The 21487-nt window shown below is 58.8% G+C and overlaps 1 protein-coding gene and 1 long non-coding RNA gene across 5 annotated transcripts; both read left to right on the top strand.

The window, feature by feature from the left end:
* Positions 1 to 2645: 2645 nt before the first annotated feature.
* Positions 2646 to 6501, top strand: LOC101935587 (uncharacterized). Its single transcript, XR_010589540.1, has 5 exons — positions 2646 to 2877; positions 3111 to 3186; positions 3369 to 3460; positions 4292 to 4331; positions 6205 to 6501. It is a non-coding gene; the product is annotated as an uncharacterized LOC101935587 (long non-coding RNA).
* Positions 6502 to 13147: 6646 nt separating this feature from the next.
* ESRRA (estrogen related receptor alpha) lies at positions 13148 to 21438 on the top strand. 4 transcript variants are annotated; one of them, XM_008179647.4, is made up of 7 exons: positions 13148 to 13308; positions 16134 to 16452; positions 17422 to 17538; positions 17894 to 18019; positions 18224 to 18391; positions 18684 to 18953; positions 19322 to 21438. In XM_008179647.4, the coding sequence occupies exons 2-7, from the start codon at positions 16146 to 16148 to the stop codon at positions 19567 to 19569; spliced, it is 1236 nt and encodes a 411-aa protein (XP_008177869.1). In that variant the 5' UTR covers positions 13148 to 13308; positions 16134 to 16145; the 3' UTR covers positions 19570 to 21438. The 4 variants fall into 4 exon arrangements, with proteins under 4 accessions (XP_008177869.1, XP_065409036.1, XP_005305569.1 ...); XM_005305512.5 differs by lacking the exon at positions 13148 to 13308 and adding an exon at positions 13375 to 13744; XM_065552964.1 differs by lacking the exon at positions 16134 to 16452 and having other exon boundaries at positions 13172 to 13308.
* Positions 21439 to 21487: the final 49 nt, after the last annotated feature.

The following is a 21487-nucleotide window of genomic DNA, read 5'->3' as shown; positions in this document are numbered from 1 at the left end:
AAGGAGGGTGTCTGGGAAAGCTGGGCCCCAATTCACAGAGGGGTGGCATCTGGGAGAGCTCCAGTCCTCTGGATAACCCCCTTCCAGCAAAGGAGCTGTGAGAGAGAGGCACCCCATTAATCACTTCCTGGTGCATTGCAGGGCAAGGCAGGAATGGAATTGGATGGCGAGATGGAATTGCGCAGATGGTGAGAGCAGAGGATGCTGGGAATATCACCCCAAAGGCATGGGGTACAGGGCTGCATGGTTAGCTGGGGTGGGGGAGGATACTGGACTAAACCCAGGGTGGGGGTGTGATATCACCCTGTGGAAAATGTGGGAATTGCTGCCATATTTGTAAGAACAATAGGTATGACTCAGTTTCCCCATGCCCTTGAGATTGCCATCCCATGGGCAGAAAAGGGTTACTTTCCCCTCCAGGGCAGGGGGGACGGGATGGCTGCGGCTCTCTCTGGCTGGGGATGGAAGCACCAACAAGAACTGTCCCTAGGAACAGAGCCCTGGAGCGAACCTGGGAGCCCCGCAGGGCTGCACCTGGGCACCAAAGTCTTGTCTACTCAGGAGCTATTCCTGATTAATGATTCCTAACTCCATGTGTGGACACCCTAATTTCAGAATCAGGGTGCCTTAGCCCAAATTATCCTAATCCAGATTAAACTAATCTGGAACAAGGCACTCTGCTCCTGGTCCAAGAGCATCCACATATGCAGTTAATCAGGAATAGTTAATCCATTTAAAATTTACACCCTGCCTTAATCTGGAGGAATGTTTCCATGTAGGCTCAGGGGCAGCTGTCAGGTAATAATGCCTTATCCTGATGCCTTACCGGTACAATGCTGTACAGAGAGACTATAGGACTCAGTTGCTGTAATTTAACCAAGAGAAGGTGAAGAGGTAACTTGCTCCCAGTCTCTAGGCACCTGCCTGGAGAACAGACATGATAACAGAAGGTTCTTCAGTCTAGCAAAGGGCCACCAAAGTCCAGATTTGCCCCAGTTCAAATGGGAATTAGTTCAGGGCAGCCCTATGGCCCGTGATGCCAGAGGTCAGACTGGATGATCACAGTGGGGTTTATGAGCGATGAATGTTGGCGTAAGAACAAATGGGGGATAACCTGGCCAGGAATCCACTGAGGCTGAATGTGAGAAGAAGGTTTGTGCCCAGCAGAGGAGGGATGGTCTGGAGCAGCCTCCCAGTAGGAGGAGTGGTGGGCAAACACCCCAACCGGCCTGAGGATGGAGCTGGGTAAGTTTCCAACCAGGATCCTGTAACAGGTTGGCTGCAAGAGCAGGACCCAGACTCAGTAGCCCAGAAGGTTCCTTCCAGCCCTATGTTCCTAGGTCGCTGGATTAAGAATCTGGCTGCCCAGGCCAGGGGGCAGAGAGCGAGGCTCTGGAGGGGAAAGGAGGAGGAGATACAGAGACACATGGGGCGCTGGAGAGCACAGGACCCTGCCTAGGCATGCTGGAGTAGGGGTGCTCACCCTAACCCCATGGCCTGGCACGCCCGCAGGGCATTCCTGGACATGCTCGCCAGCACAGTGCACCCCGGTAAATCCGTGATGCTCCTGCTAAGCCCTGCCTCTCTCTGCAGGTCTGCGTGGAGCCTCTCCCCTGACCCCAGCACTGCCCAGGAGGTAGGGGATGGGACTGGGGTGTGCGGAGGGGGGACGAGTGGTCTTAGTTAGTGGCTCGGAGGTGCCCAATCCTCTACAATGTCATCCCCATATTAGGAGCAGGCTAATACTGGGTATCCCTGTATGTTGCCAATACCGATGTGGGGTGCTGGCAGGTGTCACTGCAGAGTGGGGAACAGAGACTGGGGTTCCTGGGGGGTCACCACAGTGTTGGGACAGGGACTGGGGTTCTCTGGGGTGTCACTGAAAGGGTTGCAGCTGAGTCTGTTTTAAGCCACTCTGTTGTTGCAGGAGAAAGCGCTGGAGCAGGGGGAACAGATGATGGACGCTGCTGAGGGGTAAGAGTGGAGTGGTGGGGTTGGCATCTGGGCCTCTCCACCTCTAGTGACTGGGGGTGGAGGGACAGAGTTGGGGAAGGGGGGTTAATATGTAACACTGGATCCATGGGAAAATTGTCCTTGGGGGACATGGCTGGGTCAGGGGGGTCACAACTAGACTGTGTCATGCCCAGGAGTCAGGGACCCTTGGGGAGGGGGGCAGACAGCTCAGCCTCATTGGGTGGGGGTTGATCTGCCCTGTGGGCAGGGCCGGCTCCAGGCACCAGCTTGCCAAGCAGGTGCTTGGGGTGGCCACTCCGGAGAGGGGCGGCACATCCAGCTATTCGGTGGCAATTCAGCGGACGGTCCCTCACTCCCACTCGGAGCGAAGGGCCTCCCGCCGAATTGCCGCCGCAGATCACGATCGCGGCTTTTTTTTTTTTTTTTTTGCGCCACTTGGGGCAGCCAAAACCCTGGAGCCGGCCCTGCCTGTGGGGCAGCAGCAGCCTCTCCATCCCAGTTCCCTACCTGCCTCAGGGATGCTGCTTTCCCCATTCCATCCCCCCACCATCTCCATGCCCCCCAGGGGACTCTGCTCTCATGCCCCTAATGGAATCCACCCCCCTCACAGAAGCTTTTAGCTGTTCCGTGCTAAAGGAATTTCCACTCCAGGGCTCCAGTCACCCCCCACATAGGAACACAGTCTGGCCTGGAGCTGGGGGAGGGAGATACCGGATTGGATGGGCCCACAGGTCTGCTCCTGGGCAGGGAGAGGGGAAGACAGGCGGGCCCATTGATCTGATCTGGAGAGGGGCGGGGGATACTCTCCTCTCACCAGGATGCCCTTCCCACCGCAGGTCATCCAGGGGCACCTCCCCTCCACCCCATGATTACCCAGAAGAACCAGACAGTGCCTGTCAGGAGGTAGGAGTGACTGGGGGATGGAGGGCTGGGGGGCAGTGGGATCTGGGCATCTGCCCTGCACACTCCCCTCCCCAACTCCAAGGAAGGGGCTGCCTGTGGGGGAGGGGGTGGGAAAGGAAGCCGCCTCTTAGATGCCAGGGGTGCAAAGCCACAGGAGGAGGGGAAGGCCTGGGGATGGAGTTAGGGGGCATCTGGGCTGCCCCCAATTGCTCTAAAGGGATTCCTCCCACCAGGAACCTGGGCCTGCTGCTGAAGCCTTAGAGACCTCAGCCCATCTCGCCCAGCAGGAGTCACGCACCACCCTCTCAGGTGAGTCATGGGGGGAGGAATCCCAGTGTAAACAGCCCCCGCTCTCCACCCCAGAGGTGGCTGCATCTCAGCACCAGGCGAGGGATACCTGTGTGCTTTTGGATCTGTGGTGGGTGGGGGTTATAGACTGAGCCCTCCCCTCCCCCCCGGCTACCTCAAGCTCAGTCACTCTGCCCCCTCAGGCATGGGCAGCACTGTATGGACCATAGGGAGTCGCATCAGCCACTGGAGACTGGCACACCAGCGGGGTTACCACGTGGACCAGCTAACACAGGTGGGTACAGCCAGACCCCCTCATCTCGGATCTGTAGATACTCTTACCGTCCCTTTGGGAGGAGCCCTATTATTTGTCAGACCCTGGGCTCAGCATTTCACCAGGGCAAGTCCAGCGGCTCTGCGCCCAGGACTGGGCCTCTGGGCTCCAGCACCCTCTGAGGCTCCACAGCCAGTCCCAGCGAGTTCAGACTCCTGGCAGAGCCTTTGCTCCTTGGGAGTGACATGGCTGGGGGGATCTGCTCCAAGCAAGCCAGTGAGTCCACTGGAATCCAGCATTACAGAGCCCCTGGTAGGATGGGGAAGCTAAGCTTAACGCAGAGAGCCTGGAAACAGCCTGGCCTGGCCCTCCCCCAGGCCTCTTGCCCTTCACCTCTCAGCTTTCTCTGCTGGGGAGGAAGCCCAGGATAGCTAGGGTGGGGATAGCTAGGGAGCAGGGGTGGGGGCAGGGCATTGAGTGGTCTCAGGGAGTCAGGGTGGATGCAGGGTGGGGGTGGGGAGCAGGGGGCATTGGTTGGTCCCAGGCAGTCAGGATGGGGTGCTGGGTGCGGGATGGGGGGCATTGGATGGTCCCAGGCAGTCAGGATGGAGTGCAGGGTGGGGGTGGGCGGCAGGGGGTGTAGGATGGTCCCAGACAGTCAGGGTGGGGGTGCTGGGTGGATGTGGGGAGCAGGGGGCATAGGGTGGTCCCAGGCAATCACAGTGGGGTTCAAGGTGGGGGTGGGTGGCAGGGGGCATTGGGAGGTTCCAGGCAGTCAGGGTGTGCATGACACTGTTTGTTCCCATCTCACGCTCTCTGCGCATCATCACTGGTCCAGAATCAATCTTACAGGCACCGGCTGAGGAAACACGAGCGGGACTGCAAAGCAGCTGTGAGTCTGCCCCCCCCCCATGGTTTATGGGGCCTTTCTCCCCCTTCCGATGGTATGCTCCCGCCCTACCCAGACCTGAACTTCCTGCCAGCCCCCGTCCATCTGACCTGAGCCCTGACCCACTAGTGCACCTGCCCCCAGCCTCCTCTGACTACCTCTCAATACCTCTACCCTGAGCCCCTAGAGTGTCCCGCACAATCTCCCTAACCCCCCATGGTGGCCTGTCTTCCGGCCTTGATCACCCCAGCCCCTCCTGCTGCCCTCTTATGGGGCTCCCTCCCCCTGAGTCAGTCCCCCATCACCTCTGATGCTCCAGTTTGGGGCCCTCATGGGGAACCCCAGTCTAGGCATCTCTCATGATCCCCTGAGCTCCCTCCACCCACCCACAGGGAACACACACAAGGCTAATGCCCCACGTGGGTCCTATGTCAATGGGGAAAGGACCTCCTCACAGTGCCCTCCCCCAGTCTCAGGGCACCACTGAGAACTGAGGCTCTCATCATGTGGATGAGTGCTCAGAAATCCCCCCAGGGAGGGTCAGGGCTGCAGGGAATCACCTCCTGGACACTAAGCTCCCCCACTCCACGGCCAGGGAGGAGGGGATACCTCCCTCCAGGGCCGGCTCTAGCTTTTTTGCTGCCCCAAGCAGCAAAAAAAGCGCCGCCCCCCCAGCCCCCCCGTCGAGTGCCGCACCGCCCCCGCCCCCAGCCGAGCGCCACGCCGCCCCCCCGCCGAGCACCGCCAGAACCCCCCCGAGCGCCGAGCCCCGCGACGCCCCCCGCCGAGCGCTGCCGGAGCCCGCCCCCACCCCCCGCCGAGCGCCGCTGGAACCCCCTTCCAGCGCCGCGCTCGCGCCACCCCCTCGCCGAGCCCCGCGCAACCGGAGCCCGCCCCCCCAGCGCCGCGCCTCCGGAGCGCCCCCCCCCTGCGGAATGCCGCGCCGCATTCCCCCCGCCGCCCCTTATCAGGTGCCACCCCAAGCATGTGCTTGGGTGCCTGGTGCCTGGAGCCGGCCCTGCCTCCCTCCCAGACCTGAAAGCCTCCAGTGGTAAAGCCACCCCGTCCCATCACAGGTGCCCTTGCCCCTCCTGGGGCTGATGGAGGAGGAGGTGCTGGCCATCTTAACAGAGACCCTGAAAGGTGAGGGGGACAGGGGTGATGGGCGGAGGTAAAGTTGGGGGTGTCAGCTCAGCAGGGAATGGGATCCCACCCCAGCCAGCACCTAATGCAGCAGGGTGACACCATGCAACATGGCAGCCCAAGGGAATGACCCACTGCAACCCAATACAGCACCCTGTGACCTCCCTGTGCGGGTGACACATCCCCAGCAACACCATGCAACCACCCCCCACCAAGGGACACAACGCAACCACACTGCGCCGGGTGAAACAATACAACCACACTGCGCTGCGTGAGCCCCCGGTGCAACATAATGCGACCTAACAATGTTACACCACATGACCCCTCCCCCCCAACGTGGTAATGCAACAACACTGTGCAGTGGAGTGACACTGTCCAGAATCCAAGCCTGTCCAACCCTCCCCCCAATTCCAAGACCCTGACTCCTGACCCCGTCCCTTGGCCAATCAGCACGTGCTGTGCAATGCCATCCAATAGATGGGAAACCCTGCAAAGAGCGGGCCCAAGGATGACATAAAGCTTGCCATAAACACTGGGGAGGGGGGAGGGAAGGTGGCTTCCAAGCAGGGGGCTAACTCCTCACAGGGCAGGGAGGGGGTGAGCCTGTGATGCAACTACTTGTGCCCACTAGGTGGAGCCCTTGCACCTACAGTGCCCCCCTCCTTCCCTTTGGCTGGGGCCTTAGGGCAGGGGGGACTATGAGCCAGTGTTGGTCACCGGATTTTCCTCACAGATTACCGGCGGCATCTGGGGGCAAGGCACCCGTTCACTCACCATATGGAGCAGCGCATGGAGCAACTGAGGCAGCAGCTGGGGGCTAGGAGCACTGGATCAGATGGGTCCACACCCCATGAGCCCCCAAACTCCCCTGCACCCCACCCCATCACCCCCAATTCCTGACCTTGGCACTTCACTCTCTCACACCAATGCCTGACCTCTGACCACCCTAATGCATGACCCCATCCCTCTCCCAAGCACCTGACCCCCCCCATCCCAGAATGCACTGAGATTTGGAACTTTGTAGACAACATTAAAATGGATCTTATCTCCTTTGCTCGGACCCATTGCCTCCTTGAGAACAGAACGAGGGGTGCTGTGCTGCAGGGAGCGGGCTTGGAACTCAGGAGGGGACACGCCCTGGCAGCCAGTGCTAACCCCAATGCTGTAAGGCAGCTCTAGGGAGTTGAGGGGGTCGCTGTGCTGCAGGTGGTGGGGAGGTGTTTGGTAAGGGATGTTCTCCTTGGACCGCGGTCCCTATATAAATAACCCCACCCCAGAGGTAGCTGCATCCTAGACTCCCTCCCCTGGCTCTATTATGAACAGGGTCAATTCCACACACATACATACATGGGGGCTGCATGGGAGCTAGAGAGCTGGGATACTAGGGAGGGGGAATGCAGGTCTAGTTGTCAGGGGGTGAGGGGACACTGTGGGTCAGGACTGAGGGGCGCTAGCAGAGCTGGGGCAAGGAGACTGGGTCAGGACCGAGAGGCACTAACAGCTGGGGGGAAGGGCTAGGATGGTGGAGCAGAAGCTACAGGCGCAAGGCCATTTCCTAGCACCCACATTGCCATGTTTCCAAGGCATTTTTTAAATCCTCAGTCCCCTCCACACACCCCCACCGACTCACCATAACTCTGCCACCTGTTGGCCATAGGTGAGAATAGCAACCCCACTCCCCCAGCTCCCTGTACCAGGCAGGGCTTCCCCCAGGTCAGAGACAAGAGACAAGGGCTTTCAAGTTGTGCTAGGGGCATAAGGATTGCAATGGGGCTCCTAGGGAGTGGGGATGAAGGGCTGTGAGCAGCCCCTAAGCCTGTGGGGAACCCTGGCCCTCCCTTTTCTCACATCCGTATTCCATTATAAAGCCCTCTGCAGAGGCTAGAATTTGCGCAGATTTTAGGAGTCACCTGTGAACTGAGTTTGTTGCTCCTTGACTCATCTCCTCTGCCTCCCTTATCCCATAAAATCAGCAAAAATATGTCTGGGAGGGGGGCAGGTCAGGACTGAGGGGCATTGGCAAAGCTGGCTTGGGCAGGGCTAAGATGGCAGGCATCTCTGAGGATGATAGGGCCCTGATCTCAGTTTTGGGTCTGTGCAGTGCCCAACATGCTTGGTCCCTAGGATAACGATATTGTGATAACATTGCTATGGCAGGGTATGCTGTTTAAACAGTCTTACTGCAAGCAGTGCTCAGTCCTGAAGATTTGCTTCCTTGTTAGTTTTGTAATGGTCATTCATTTGGGACGTCGCTGTTGCAAGCAGCTAGAGTTTGCTTCCTGCCTTTATCTCTCTAACTGGAGACTTCCCCGGGACCCAGGCATTGGTCTTCTGTCTAAGATCCCTGAGAGAAGAGATCATCCCCTGTGAGGTTTGCAACCACCTCTCTTTCAGGACTGGTGCATCTAGTGGAAATAAACAGCTGATACTAAGAAAATCTCCACATACATTATAAGGGACCCCTATGATTATCTAGTCTGACCTACTACATAACAGGCCATAGGATGGCCATGATTAATTCCCATTGGGACTAGAAAAGATCTTAGAGAAAAAACATCTCATCTTGATTTAAAATTTGCCAGTGATGGTGTTGCGGGCACAGAAGGCCCGAGGGGGGCAACAGCGGGGTTTGTTGCCCGGTGTGCTTCGCGCCAATGAACACACCAGGGTGGAGAAGCAGACAAAGTTTATTCAAGAGCTCTGAATAGGCACTAGGAGACCAGCATGTCTCAAATCAAGCGCGCTGATACAAGCAGTTTTTCCCTTTTTATCCTTTCCTTCCTCCCCCCTTCCTTCCCTACTTACCCCCTCTCCTCCCCCTGTAGCAGTTACATTAAATGACCTTGGCTGTGTAGCTTGTTCGCAATGTTCCCTTCTGCAAGTTATTTTGTCCTTCAGCTAGAAGCATGTAGGTTCCCCTTATCACTACCACTTTCCAGCTGCTGGCCTGTGAGGTTAGTAAAGTTTAACACGGAGGGGCTTTGGTTCACTTTGGCCTAGAGCCGGGGGGCTTCATCGACTCTCATGGTCTTCCACCCCACCCCACCCCACCCCGAGTTACCTAGGGTCAGGGCCGGCTCCAGGCACCAGCTTAACAAGCAGGTGCTTGGAGCGGAAAAGGGAGAGGGGCGGCACCTGCGGCAATTCGGGGGCAGCAGGTCCCTCACTCCCTCTAGGAGCGAAGGACCTGCCACTGAACTGCCGCCGTGATCGCAGCTTTTTTTTTTTTTTTTTGCTTGGGGCGGCACAAATGCTGGAGCCGCCCTGCCTAGGGTGATGCCTAGTGACACCAACAGTGGAGAATCCATCACAATTCTCGGTCAGTTGTTCCAATGGTTAATTACTTCACTATTAAAAAATTGGGCATTATTTCCTGTCTGAATTTGTCTAGCTTCAACTTCCAGCCCTTGGCTTGTGTTTGACCTTTGGCTGCTAGATGGAAGAGTCCATTATTAAAGGCTTTTTTCCCCATGTGTAGGTACTTATAGATTGGGATCAAGTCACCTCTTAACCTTCTCTTTCTTCAACTAAACAGATTAAGCTCCATGAGTCTCTTGTTATAAGGCATGTTTCCTTTATGATTCCTCTGGCTGATAACTGTGTTAGGACCCTTCTAAATCAGCTTATCAGCCAGAAAAATTCCAGTTCTTTTAATGCTGTCTCTGCTTACTTCGCAGTCTGGTCCTTGTGTTGGGACCTTGCTTTAAGTGACAGCAACCAGGAGATGCGCTGCAGCCATGTCCCATTGATCTGAGGCTCCTGAAAGCATTGATTGGCTTGCCGGTGAAATTCTCAGGCACTGCTAACCCTGGAGCTTTGCTGTTCACGTGTGCCAGCATCTTAATTAAAACTGGTTCCCACTCCTTTGATATTTAATGGGCTAGTGGGAAGGGTTGGGGGATTGTGTAACTAATACAGCAATGCCTACCTGGGTTTGCAGAGGGCCTGACCATTGCTCTAAGAGGGAGGAGCTACTGACCAGGGGATGAATAGCAGCACAAGGTTTTTGTGGTAGAGTTGTGATGGCAGGGGAAATGTTGGGAATTGATCCTGGTTCCATGTACCGGTGGCTGTGATAGGTGCTGGGTCCCTGGGAGGACCCTGAATCAGAGCTGAGAGAACATGTCGCAGAATTTGACCCACTCCTGTCTCTGGGCAGCTCCTAGCATGGGACAAGGATGGCACCAGCTGGGGTACAGGAACAGTTACCCGGGTACCAGGAAGATGCGGTCTTGATTACTGGGGAGAGGAGAGAATGGTTACCTAGTTACAGAGGGGATTGTTACCTAGTTACAGGAGACTACTGTTGTAGTTACTGGGGGGATGGGGATGGTTACCTAGATAGCAGGAGGGACACAGTTAACTGGTTACCAGGAGGGTGTCATGTTGGTCAAAGGGATGCCTGTCCTGCCTGGTTACAGTGTTAGCAGGCAGCCCCCTGTGATGTCAGAGATGATACCCTAAACCTTTCACCAGATACATGGGGGGAATTGCTGGAGCCCCATCCCAGAGGGAACATGGATCCCAAGGAGTGGAGGGGCTCAGTAGTAGGTGTAAGAGGCAGCATTGTCTAGTGAGGAGTCAGGACTCCTAGGTTCTATCTCTGGCTCTGGGCGGAAGCGACATCTAGTCAAGAGCAGGGCAACATTGTTGGAAATGCTTCTCCCAGTCAGTGTAGAGTGACTGCCCAGCCTCCAAACCTCTTTGTGAACCCTTTTCCTCATGACCTGGCGTTTGCCTCACCCCCAAGGGGCAGAGTTAATGGCCCCTTCCCTTGGATTTGGGAGTGGTGGGTAGGTGACAGTTCCCAGCACCATGAGGATGGCATTTTTTACCTTGGTAGGATGTATCTAGAGGGGAACAGGGTGGGGCCAGGACCCGGGGGGGTGCAGAGGCTAAGGTGGACAGAGCCAAGACATGAGGGCAGGAAGGAGCAAGGCCTGAACCAATAGGGAGGAGGAGTCATGGCCTGTTCGGGCATCACGTTCCATTTAACTGGGTGGGTGTTGCTCTCCCTAGGCAGGGCACATGTATCAGTTCACTTGCTGTAGCTGCCCTGACTGGGCCCGAGGAAGTTGCCCACCAGGTGACCCCCCCACTGCCCTGTCCTGCACCTCGTGTAGGTGCCACAGGGATCCCCAAGGCATCTCCCCTGTGCCCAGTATGGCCCAGTCCTAGCTGGGGGCATCACTAGTCCTGAGTTCTCTGACCTGACACACACACAGGGACCCAGGAGTCCTGATTCCCAGGAGCCATGTAGGCAGGGACAAGGAGAGGGGAGTGGGTTCTCTAAACACCATAGTCAGAGCTGGGGATAGAACCCAGGAGTCCTAACTCTTAGCCCCCTGCTCTAACCTGCTGCTCACCCCCCACTCCCCTAAGCTCTGGGGACTTTCCAAACCCGTTTAGCAGGTTGTGGAGGAGGCTGAAGGTCAAAGAGAACCTCCCCCCTCCCACTCCCCCATGTGGCTGGGACAGTGCCTGCCTTCCCCTTGTGATGAGCTGACTGTCCCTGCTCAGAGTCAGGGTTGCTTATGCCAACCCAGGAGCCCCATACAGGCACAAAGGGCATACCAGGACTCCTGGGTTCTATCCCTAGCTCTGCCACTGACCTTGCACAAGTCCCTTCTCCTTTCTGTGCTTTAGTTTCCCCTTGTCTATTTAGACTGGAAGCTTTTCAGGGCTGTGTCTCTGTGCAGTGTCCGGCATGATGCGGGGCCCCCATCTGGGTCAGGGTCTATGCAGCAGCACCCAGTGTGATGGCCCCAGGGGGCTGAGTGGGTAGGGTAGGCAGAGTGGGGTGGGGATTTCTGAGCAGTACAGTCAGTCGCTAAGAGTCTGGGAAGGCCCCAGGCAACCTTCCAGTGCCTGGGAAGTCAGGTCACACCTGTGTTTGCAACTAAACCGGCCCCAACCGAGCCAGCTGGGTTAGCAGGGGTGGCTGCAACACACACGCAGCACCGGCCCTCAATCCCAACCCACAGCCCTCTGCTATCCCAGCCTGGGCTCTCCTCCAGCACTGCCGGTGACCCTCAGTCCTGACCCACGGCCTCTGCTACCCCAGCCCTGGCCTCCTGCCCCTCTTCCAGCCTCTCAATCCCAACCTGCAGCCACCTAGTGGGCTGGTTGGATCTGCCCTGGGGAATTAATACTAATGACACTTACTGAAGGGCCATTTGTTTGGCCATGTCAGGCAGAGGTGAGTAAATGAGTCCCATGTGACTTGGGGGTGGGAGTGACAGCTGGGTCTTCCTCAGGGGCTCAAAGTGACCTTCAACGACCTTCAGCTCCCAAGGCCAGGAGGAGGCAAGTTCAGCTGGGCAGGTACCAGGAACGCGAACTGTGGTGGGTTAGAGAAGGAGGGCTAGGCGGTCAGGATGTTCCCCAGCTCTGCCTCTGACTTGCTGTGTGACCTTGGGGGCATATCTCTTCCCCTACTCTGTGCCTCAGGTTTCCCTTCTGGCCACTGGGGATCATGCCTTGACCTGACTCTCAGGGAGTGGTCAGGGCTGGTTCCTGAGGATTCAGGAATAAATGTGTGGGCTTTGAGATCATCAGGTGTGTAGGGCAGAGGGAGTCTCCCCAACTCCCAGGATGTGCCCCCCAGCAGGACCCCTCCCCCTTCCTCTAGTACATTCACCTGAGTGGTTTGGCCTGGGCGTAGAGTCTCCTTAGGGTCACCCCAATCTGGGGAAGTATGGTTAGACACTGTCCCATTTACTTGCTCCCAGGAGTCTCACCTCCTACCCATTAAGTGAGAGACACAGCTCCAGTGTGGTCTAAGCTGCCCCTTATTTATTTCCCCCTTTCCTCCTGCCACCCCATGAACTTATTGCCACCTAAAATTGTCCCCATGATCCTATAGCCCCCCACATGCTGCCCACTGAGAAGCCTCAATCTTTTCCACCCACAGCAGGCTGAATTGTCCCCACAGGATTCCCCAGGACCCCCTCCCCCAGCACCAAATTAACAGCCCTGTATTGCTCCCATCAGATCGTGACCACTCTATGAAACCCCAGATCAGTCGCCTACCCCAATGACCCCCAATAACCCTCCAGACCAACCCCCTGCCCCAATATCCCCCTGACCAGCTCCCTACCCCCATGATCCCCCAGACCAGCCCCCTTCCCCAATGACCCTCATGATCCCACAGCCCAGCCCCCAATGATCCCCTAGACCACTCCCTTACCCCCATTGACCTCTATGATCCCCCAGACTAGCCCACTATCCCCAATGACCCTAATGATCCCTCAGACCAGCCCTTTACTCCCATTGACCCCCATGATCCCCCAGACCAGCCCCCTGCGCCAATGATCCCCCAGACCAGCCCCCAATAACCCCCATGATCCCCCAGACTAGCCCCCCCTGCCCCCATGATCCCCCAGACCAGCCCCCAATGACCCCCATGATCCCCCAGACCAGCCCCGCCCCCATGATCCCCCAGACCAACTCCCTGCCCCAATAAGCCCCCCCTTAATTCCCCGAATGTCCCCAGCAGGTCCGTGCCCCGCCCCTCTGACTCCTCACAGCCCGGCCCCCAGTCCCCAGCCCGCCGGGCGCGGCGCTAGCTCGGGGGGCGCAGCGAGGTTGGAAGTCAAGGGGCGAGCGCGTGCAGCCAGGCCCCGCCCCACTGCTGCATATTCATAGTAGCGGCCCCGCCCCTTCCATTTGTCAGCTGGGAGCCCAGGAGGAAGTGCGCCGCGATGTCCTTTTGTGTCCTACACTCGGAGCGCAGCGCAGCGAGCCGGGCTGAGCCCGCGCCCATGGCCCGGCCGGCCCCCCGCGTCCCGGGCCACTGAGCCCCGCCCGGCCCGGACACGCCACGCCGGGCCCCAAGGTCAGTGCGGGATCGGGGCAGGGGGGCCCCCAGCCGGCCCATGTGACTCCCGCTCCGCAGGGGGGGCTTGGGCGCGCACGGACGGGCGGACACGGAGACAGACGGACGCTGCAGGGACAGACAGTCACGGGGCGGGACTCGAGGGGACACAGTGGGAACAGGCGGACGGACAGACTTGCAGGGGCACCGGGGACACATGGACAGACTTGGGGACGTGGACGCTCCTGGGACCAGACAGGTAGACAGGGGGCTGCCCAGTCGGACACGGACAGACTCCCAGGAGCACACGGACAGACATGGAACCTGACTGACTGACAGACACGCGCACACATGGCCAGCTGGGACAGGGCTGACCACCCAGGCGCACATGGAGACTCACGGGGTGGATCCCTGGGGAAACACAGACACCTGGACAGACCTGGAGACTTGCAGGGAGGTGAGCAGTTGTATCCTGGTGCAAGAGCAGGTGTCTGTGTAAGTGACCATGTGTAAGTCACACAATGTCCTGCCAGGACATGGCATCTCATGCCCCCCTGCTGTCTGGGGCCTGGTGGGCGCCCTGTCCAGCCGGTATGTGTGGAGTAACTGGATGGGGGAGGGGAATGGCAGGTGTCAAACTGCCCCTGCCCCACAAGCTCAGGGCTCCATGACCAGTCAAGCCAGAATCCTCCAGGGTCAAAGGTCACAGTCCTGAATTGGCCCAAGGCCTGACCCTGAAGGGGGGAGTGTGTGTACAGAAACAACAGGGGTGAGCTAGGCTGGGATTAGAATGGGGAGGCTGGGGAATTCTCCCCCACACCAGAAATCCAGAATCCCTCTCCCCCTCCACACCTCCAGCACATGATGGGGCCAGGAACCACCCACCCAGATGATGGGTAATGTCATTTATTGGGACTCGCTTTGACTGGGAGCAGAACGTGATGTCACTCCTCCCATACACACCAGCGTGCCTTCTGGCATATGTTCCTATGGTCCATTGCACCCCCTGAGGGGCGGGGGGAAGAAAGTTTGACCAACTTTTCTATCTCTGTTCTACAGATGGGAGGGAAGTTACTGGGGGAGGGGTATGCATGTGGGGGGGAGGGATGTAGAGGCAGGGTAAGGATTGGAGTGCAGGGGGAAGGAGGGTGAATGGGTTGGGAGGGTGGGGTGAAATGGGGGTACTTGGTCCCCATCTTCCCCCCAGTGTCTGTCCCAGATGTCTGGGTCCCAGTCCTCATCCCAGTCCCCAGGGGCTGGGAGTGCCTTAGGGCTCCAGATTAGTCCCAGGTTAGTCCAGGGGGTTGGGCAGGTATGGGGGGGTGCAGGGAGAAGGAGAGTGTATGGATAGTGGGGTGCAGAGCAAGGGTGGAGGTTGGGGGACTGCAGAGGGGGAAGAGTGCAGGAAAGGGGGAAGAGGACAGTCTTCTGTAAGCACAGTGGGGCACGATGGAGGGTCCAGGTCTCATTTCCCCTCTGCCTGCTCTTGCGTAACTCCCCGCCGCGGGACATTAGGAAAGAGACAAGACGGCACAAAGGGGACAAAGGTCGGGGGGGGGGAACATGGGGACAGACAGAGTAACAGACACGGCTGACACGCCTGAAATGCTCTAGGGGACTGGGATGCCATGCATGGACACAGTGGGGAGCTCACTGACATGGGGCTAATACACATGGACACGGCCCCTTCCTCCCCCGCCACAGCTGGACTAAAGGTGGCCTCTAGCATTCATTCCTGGCCCAGTCTATGCCATCCCAGACACTTGGGTTCCATTTCTGATCCCAATTTCTCCCCCTCCTCATGGGCTGGGACTGCTGCCAGGTTAGTCCCAGTGTGAGGGAGGAGGGATGTGGGTGCTGGGCTTGCCTATGTGCGTTTGTGGAGGAGGGTACAGGCCTGCAGGGCTACGACCCCTCCCTGACTCCACTGGCTCCATCGGAAGAGTGCCCTGCCTGGGTCCGTAGGTGGGAAGCACAGACAGTTCAGCCATGCCTCCCGTCCCCCCAATTCCAGCAGATCCCTGCTCCTCAGAGGCCCCCTGCCCAGAAACTCCTCCAGAGCCTGGCGCTGAGTCAAGCAGGGAGGGTGGGAGGTGCCCGGGGGGGTGAGCCCTGGACAGTGTGTGTGGGGTGTCTGAGCCCTAGTGAGTGGGGGTGGATGTGTTGGGGAGGGGGAGCTGTCTGAGCTGTGGCCTCCAGACTAATCCCTCTGCCATGACCCTTATCTGCCTCCTGCAGCCTGGGTTGACTTGAGCCCTGGGGAGGGGGTTAATTCCTGTACCGGAGCTGGGGGGAGAGCACAGAGCTGAGGCTATTTCTGCTTCTGGATTGTTGGTACCACCTTTTGCCATCCCAGAGACACCCCCCCTTGCGTGCCCACACACAGCTTCCCCCAAGCAAACACACACACAGCTCCCCGTACCCGCCCCCAGCCTGTGATCAGAGTCTCTCTCTCTGTGACCTTGAGCATGTCACATGCCCGACCCTGAGATACTGGAGCTGGCACTGGGAGGGGAAGGGAGTGTGCTGAACATCTGGGAAGAGGCCCCTAGATTTGGGGGGGATCCCGGGCAGGGGTTCTCAGCTCTGAGGGTCACAGCTCTGACATCAGAGCCAGCAGTATGGGACTGAATCTCCCCTTCCTAGGGCCCCCAGGGGAGCGACCGGGATGTGGAAAGGGACCTGGGTGCCTGGGATGGCAGTGCAGGGCACTCGACCCTAGGGAGCTCCCACAGAGTCCTGGCAGAGTGTAAAAGGGCAGGGATTGAGCAGTCCAGATGGGGGGGGAAGTGTCTCACTGCCCCCCTCCCACACCTCCCGTCTCCCACATATATCGCTCCCTGCAGGCCACCCCAGCCATGTCGTCTCGGGATCACCGTGCTGAGTTCTTCATCAAGACGGAGCCGGCCTCCCCAGACAGCCTGGCACAGCGCAGCCCCAGCGGCTCCTCTGATGCCAGTGGTCCTCCCCATGACCCCGAGCCAGGGGCACTGACCCGCCGGCGCCATGACAACAACCCTGATGAAGTCTTGCCCCGGGGCAAGTATGTGCTGAGCTCCCTGCCCAAGCGCCTGTGCCTGGTGTGCGGGGACGTAGCCTCAGGGTATCACTATGGCGTGGCCTCCTGTGAGGCCTGCAAAGCCTTCTTCAAGCGCACTATACAAGGTAACCCCCTGCATACCTCCAGCCTGGGGGGGCCCTCAATCCTGATCCACAGTCCCTGCTATCCCAACCCCAGGCCCCTCCTCCGCTGATTGCTGCTGCATGGGTGGGTAGTGGCTCCCTGCCCTTCAGTACACTTGGAATTGGGTCCCGGTTTCCCAAAGGGGGCTGGTCACACACCCCTGACCCTGTGTCAGCTTTCCAAATGCTGGGGGATTGGCTCAAGGGTGGGTGACAGCTCCAAGGAGAGGGGATGGGGCGGCTGCCCCAGGGCTCCCTGCTCATGGCCAGTTGGTGATTTTCCAGGGGCGGTGGGGGAATTTGATTTAGCTGAAATTGTTTTATTTTTCCCTTGGGAAAATTGAGATGAAATCTCTTGAGTGGAGCCCAATAGACTCCACCGGCCTCAGCTGCTGCAGTGCGTCTTGGAAGCTGTAATTCAGATGGCTTGCACTCCCCATTCTCCTGTAGGCCGGGTTTCCCAACAGGACTACATCTCCCATGATGCACTGTAGTCTCCCTTGCTGAGCCGCCCCAGTGCCTGCTAGGAGCTGTAGTGCAGGTGTGTCATGGGGTGGTTCTCCTCCCTGGGCTGGGCTACATTTCACAGGATGCACTGCAGTCTTCCCTCTCCTAGCTACGTTGTGGGAGATGTAACCCAGGAGCTTGCAGCATTAAGGGGGAGGGTTGCTTCTGCTTTGTGGGTGGGTGTGTGGCCCTGGCCTCCCATTCCCTTGGGACTACATCACCCGTCCCCCCAGTTCCTCCTCCATCTCTCAATGGTTTGGCCCCACCTCACTGCATGCCCCTACTTCCCCAACCCACTCAGCCCCATCTCCTCTCTCCCCCAGGATTTTCCCCACCACCACTTCAGCTCATCTCCTTCCTCCGTGTTCCCCCACATCTTCGGTCTCAGACCCTGTCTCCCCCTGAACCTGGTCTCAGCCCCGTCTCACCCCGCTCTTCCCCCAGGCAGTATCGAGTACAGCTGCCCGGCCAGTAACGAATGCGAGATCACCAAGCGGCGCCGCAAAGCCTGCCAGGCCTGTCGGTTCACCAAGTGCCTGCGCGTCGGCATGCTCAAGGAAGGTACGGGGGGTGGAGGGACACAGGGTGGGGGCTGGGGGGGGAGAGCACAGTGGTTGGGGGGGGCTGGCAGGGGGAATTGGGAGGGAACTTGGGGAGGGGGAAAGAGCTGGGGGGGCAGTGGATGGTGAGCTGGGGGGCAGGTGTGGGAGGCAGGATATGGGAAGGTCAGGTAGCCAGGGTAATGTCAGGGGGAACCATCAGGAGAACCCTGGGGGGAAAACAGCCCTTCAGTTTCCCCCTGCTGTTATGAGAGCAAATTGGTCCCCTGGGAATAGGGGAATGGGCAGGATGGGTGGGGAAGAGGGAGGGTTTTGGGGGTGCATTTTGACCCCACATCTTCTGCTCTGCCCCCTAGGGGTGCGGCTGGACCGTGTGCGAGGGGGACGCCAGAAATACAAGCGCCGCCCTGAGGTGGATGGGGCCCCATTCCCCAACACATTCGCCACCCCCCAGATTGCCACAGCGACCAGCAAGAAACCAGGTGAGTGGGGTGAGGCTGTGGGTCAGGATTAAGAGGCAGAGTAGGGCGGAGGGGGAAGCCCAAGGCTGAGGTAGCAGGGGGCTATGGGTCAGGATTGTGGGGTACGGGCAGATCTGGGAAGAAGGGAGGATCCCAGGTGTGATAGGGTGTTAGAGGGGGATGGGGTGCTGGGGAATCTCCTTTCACATTGCCCCCTCTCTGCAGCCCCCATTAACCCCATGGTGTCCCACCTGCTGGTGGCGGAGCCTGAGAAGCTGTATGCAATGCCTGACCCAGCGCTGCCCGATGGGCCCCTCCGTGCCACCAGCGCCCTGTGTGACCTGGCTGACCGCGAGATCGTCGTCATCATTGGCTGGGCCAAGAACATCCCAGGTAGGGCCCCACCCCCTCTGCAGCATTCTTTATGACCCCCATCTCCCGCGCAGTGTGGCCCCCATTCCCATGTGCTGCCCCTCCCCCAGCGCTCCCCTCCTAATCCTGTCTCCCTCACCCCCTGCAGGTTCCTGCAAAAGGGTGCCTAGCCCTGCTAGGGTTTCCAGCTCCAACCTCCATCTCTGCTTCCTAATCCCTGTTCTTGTCCCAGCCCCCTAACTCCTGTCTCCCCATTCCCCCCTGCAGGGTTTCCAGCCTGCGCTGCCCCCTAACTCCTGTCTTTCCTCTGCAGGGTTCCCAGCGCTGTCGCTGGCCGATCAGATGAGTGTGCTGCAGAGCGCCTGGCTGGAGGTGCTGGTGCTGGGTGTGGCCTGGCGTTCGCTCCCCTGCGAGGACGAGGTGGTCTTTGCGGAGGACTTTGCGCTGGACGAGGAAGGGGCGCGCGCGGCAGGGCTCTGGGAGCTGAGCGCCGCCCTCCTGCAGCTGGTGCGCAAGTACCGCGCCCTGCGGCTGGAGCGCGAGGAATACGTGCTGCTCAAGGCCCTGGCACTTGCCAACTCAGGTGGGTCCTGCCCTATGGGGGCTTGGGATGGGGGCAGTTCTCTGCACCTGGCTTTCATCTCCCTGGGCTGGGCTCAGCCTCCCTCCCCCCAGGCTCTGCCTGCCACAGCTCCCTCCTTGACTTCATTCAAGGACATGGTGGCGCCTCCGACTTGGTGCACAGCAGTGACATGGCAGCCCTCCCCCCCACCCCCCCAACCCTGTATGATTCTCCCCCCACACCCACACCCAAGTGCACATCAGCAACGTTGGCCATGTCCACGCCATGGGTCTCCCCAGACTTGGTGCATAGTGTTCCCCCCCCAGACTGGGTGCACATCAGCAACACTGGCCACGCCCCCCACTCTAACCCCCCTGGTCTCCCCCCAGACTCGGTGCACATTGAGGACATGGCAGCGGTGCAGCGGCTGCGGGATGTGCTGCATGAGGCCCTGCTGGAGTACGAGGGCAGCCGACGGCCGGAGGAGCCGCGCCGGGCGGGGAAGCTGCTGCTAACGCTGCCCCTGCTGCGCCAGACGGCTGCCCGTGCCCTGCACCACTTCTACGGCATCAAGCTGGGAGGGAAGGTGCCCATGCACAAGCTCTTTCTCGAGATGCTGGAAGCCATGATGGACTGAGACACGCCTCCCCCTCCCCGCCATGTCGGGGGGACAGAGGCATGGACCGGGCTGAGGGGCCTGGGGACAGACATAGACCTGGGGCAGGGAGACAGACACATAGATGCGGGAGAAGGGCAGGGTGGAATGGGGACAGACACGCTGGAGAGACACAAACAGGAGGAGTAGGGATGGGCGGGGGTGAGGACAGACACATGGACACTAGGGCAACAGGTGCTGGGGGGACAGACACAGACGCTCTGGCTGGGGGACGGGGGGGAATGCATGGGGACAGTAAGGCAGATAGTGGAAGGGGAGGATTGGACTGATGTCTCTGGGGGGAACTGCAGCGTGGCCACAGGGCTGGGGAATGGGCATGCTGGAGATGGACCGGGGGACACTGGTGGGAGGGGACAGACTGACATGGGGACCCAGCCCCCCATATGCACTGGAAGCCATATTCTAACTTATTATCTGGGGGGAGGGATTTAGTGGCAGGGGGAGAAGCACCAGGGCCCCCTGTGGAAGCCATAATGGACCTGAACAGCACAAAGCTGGAGTGGGGGGGGAGCGTGTTAATCCCACATGCACAGACCTGGCCTGGGAGGGTCCCTGCTTGTCCCTGGCTCAGAGCAGGGGAACACCCCAGCTGAGGGGTGCTTGCCCAGCAGCCAGTGTGTGCTGGGGCTGTAGGTAGCTTGGCACTGGAGGGGTCAGTTAGGTCGGGAGGGCAGTAGCAGGGGCAGCTGATTCTCTCTGAAGGGGGGGGGGCTCCTAGGGACACCACCCATGGCAGGTGTCACCCTCCTCACTTGTCTCTGAACTCTCTGCATAGGGGAGAAAGTTTGTGTGGGAGAGAATAATCCCCCATCCCAAAGTGGGACCCCCTGAGGCCTCCCTGCCCCTGAGTGGGGGTGAGGGGTTTACAATATCCCTTCAAGCAATAAATGAACAAACTATGTATGCACTTGGCCAGGGGAGGGGAACCCCATGAGGGTCCCTTGGCTCAGGGCTGGGAGATCCCTGTAGTGGGGATACCTTAGATGAGGAGGATTGTGGGGGTCCCCTGTAATTCAGAGGAGGGGAGTGTGTGGGAGTCTCTTAGATTGGAGGGGGGTATATTCTTGTGTCCTGGGAAGGGAATTGAGATTTGGGGAGTGGTAAGCCCATACTTCCCCTTGAAATATGGGGGAGGGTACTGGAGCCAAGGACTTCCAGTGGGGTTTTCCAGGGAAAATCCAGTGGGGTGACATAAGTGGGGTGAGGGGAATTTAGCAGCAGGGTCTGGGAACCTCCACTAAGTGCTGGTCTCCCCCCCCCCCCCCCCAAAAAGCCCCAGGATGGTGGAGAGTCTGGAGGGGGTGGGGGTCTGACTGGGGGAGCCCCTGCTGTAGTTAAGTCCTTGGGGAAGGGGAGGGAGAGGCTGGAATTGTGGGAGCGGGAGCACAGCACTGTGATGGGGTAGCTCTATAGATAGGAAGAGGGGTTGCAATGGCTTGGGCATAGTGGGGGGGGGTCCCTCGGGATGGGAACAGAGGCCAGTATCCTCTCCACCCCCCTCAAATTTCCCCTTGCCCTTCTGCCCCCCCATAGCAATAAGCCCCCCCCTTCCTCTTGGGGTGGGGGTGAAGATGCTGAGAAACATGTACATAGCAATATATCAGACTGTATATTTGTTGCAGGATAATACGTGACCCCTTCATCTCTGCTCCCCTCAGAGGGGTGCACCCTCAGTCCCCCCATTTCTATAATGAGTGGGGTGACGTGGAGGGGGTTTGTATTAAATTATGTATGTGTATATATTATAAATACCTCTATTTTGTGTATAGGTGCTATACACACACATACATAGAGCTATATTCCAGAGCCAGAATAAACCATGGAGATCTCCGCCTGTGTCCCGAGTCTTCCTTCCTAACAGTTAAGAAGGAACAAGAGC

This window comes from Chrysemys picta, chromosome 7 (assembly GCF_011386835.1).
Source record: "Chrysemys picta bellii isolate R12L10 chromosome 7, ASM1138683v2, whole genome shotgun sequence".
Taxonomy (NCBI): Eukaryota; Metazoa; Chordata; order Testudines; family Emydidae; genus Chrysemys; species Chrysemys picta.
The sequence above is the reverse complement of the archived record's forward strand: the minus strand, read 5'-3'. Positions and strand labels throughout refer to the sequence as shown.

Bases quoted from the DNA above. Each gene is read 5' to 3' on its own strand.
- ESRRA (XM_005305512.5), top strand. From the start codon at position 13,676: ATGGAGACTCACGGGGTGGATCCCTGGGGAAACACAGACACCTGGACA. The intron at 16,453-17,421 runs GTAACCCCCTGC...CTCTTCCCCCAG, and splicing joins CTTCAAGCGCACTATACAAG to GCAGTATCGAGTACAGCTGC. The intron at 18,392-18,683 runs GTAGGGCCCCAC...TTTCCTCTGCAG, and splicing joins CTGGGCCAAGAACATCCCAG to GGTTCCCAGCGCTGTCGCTG.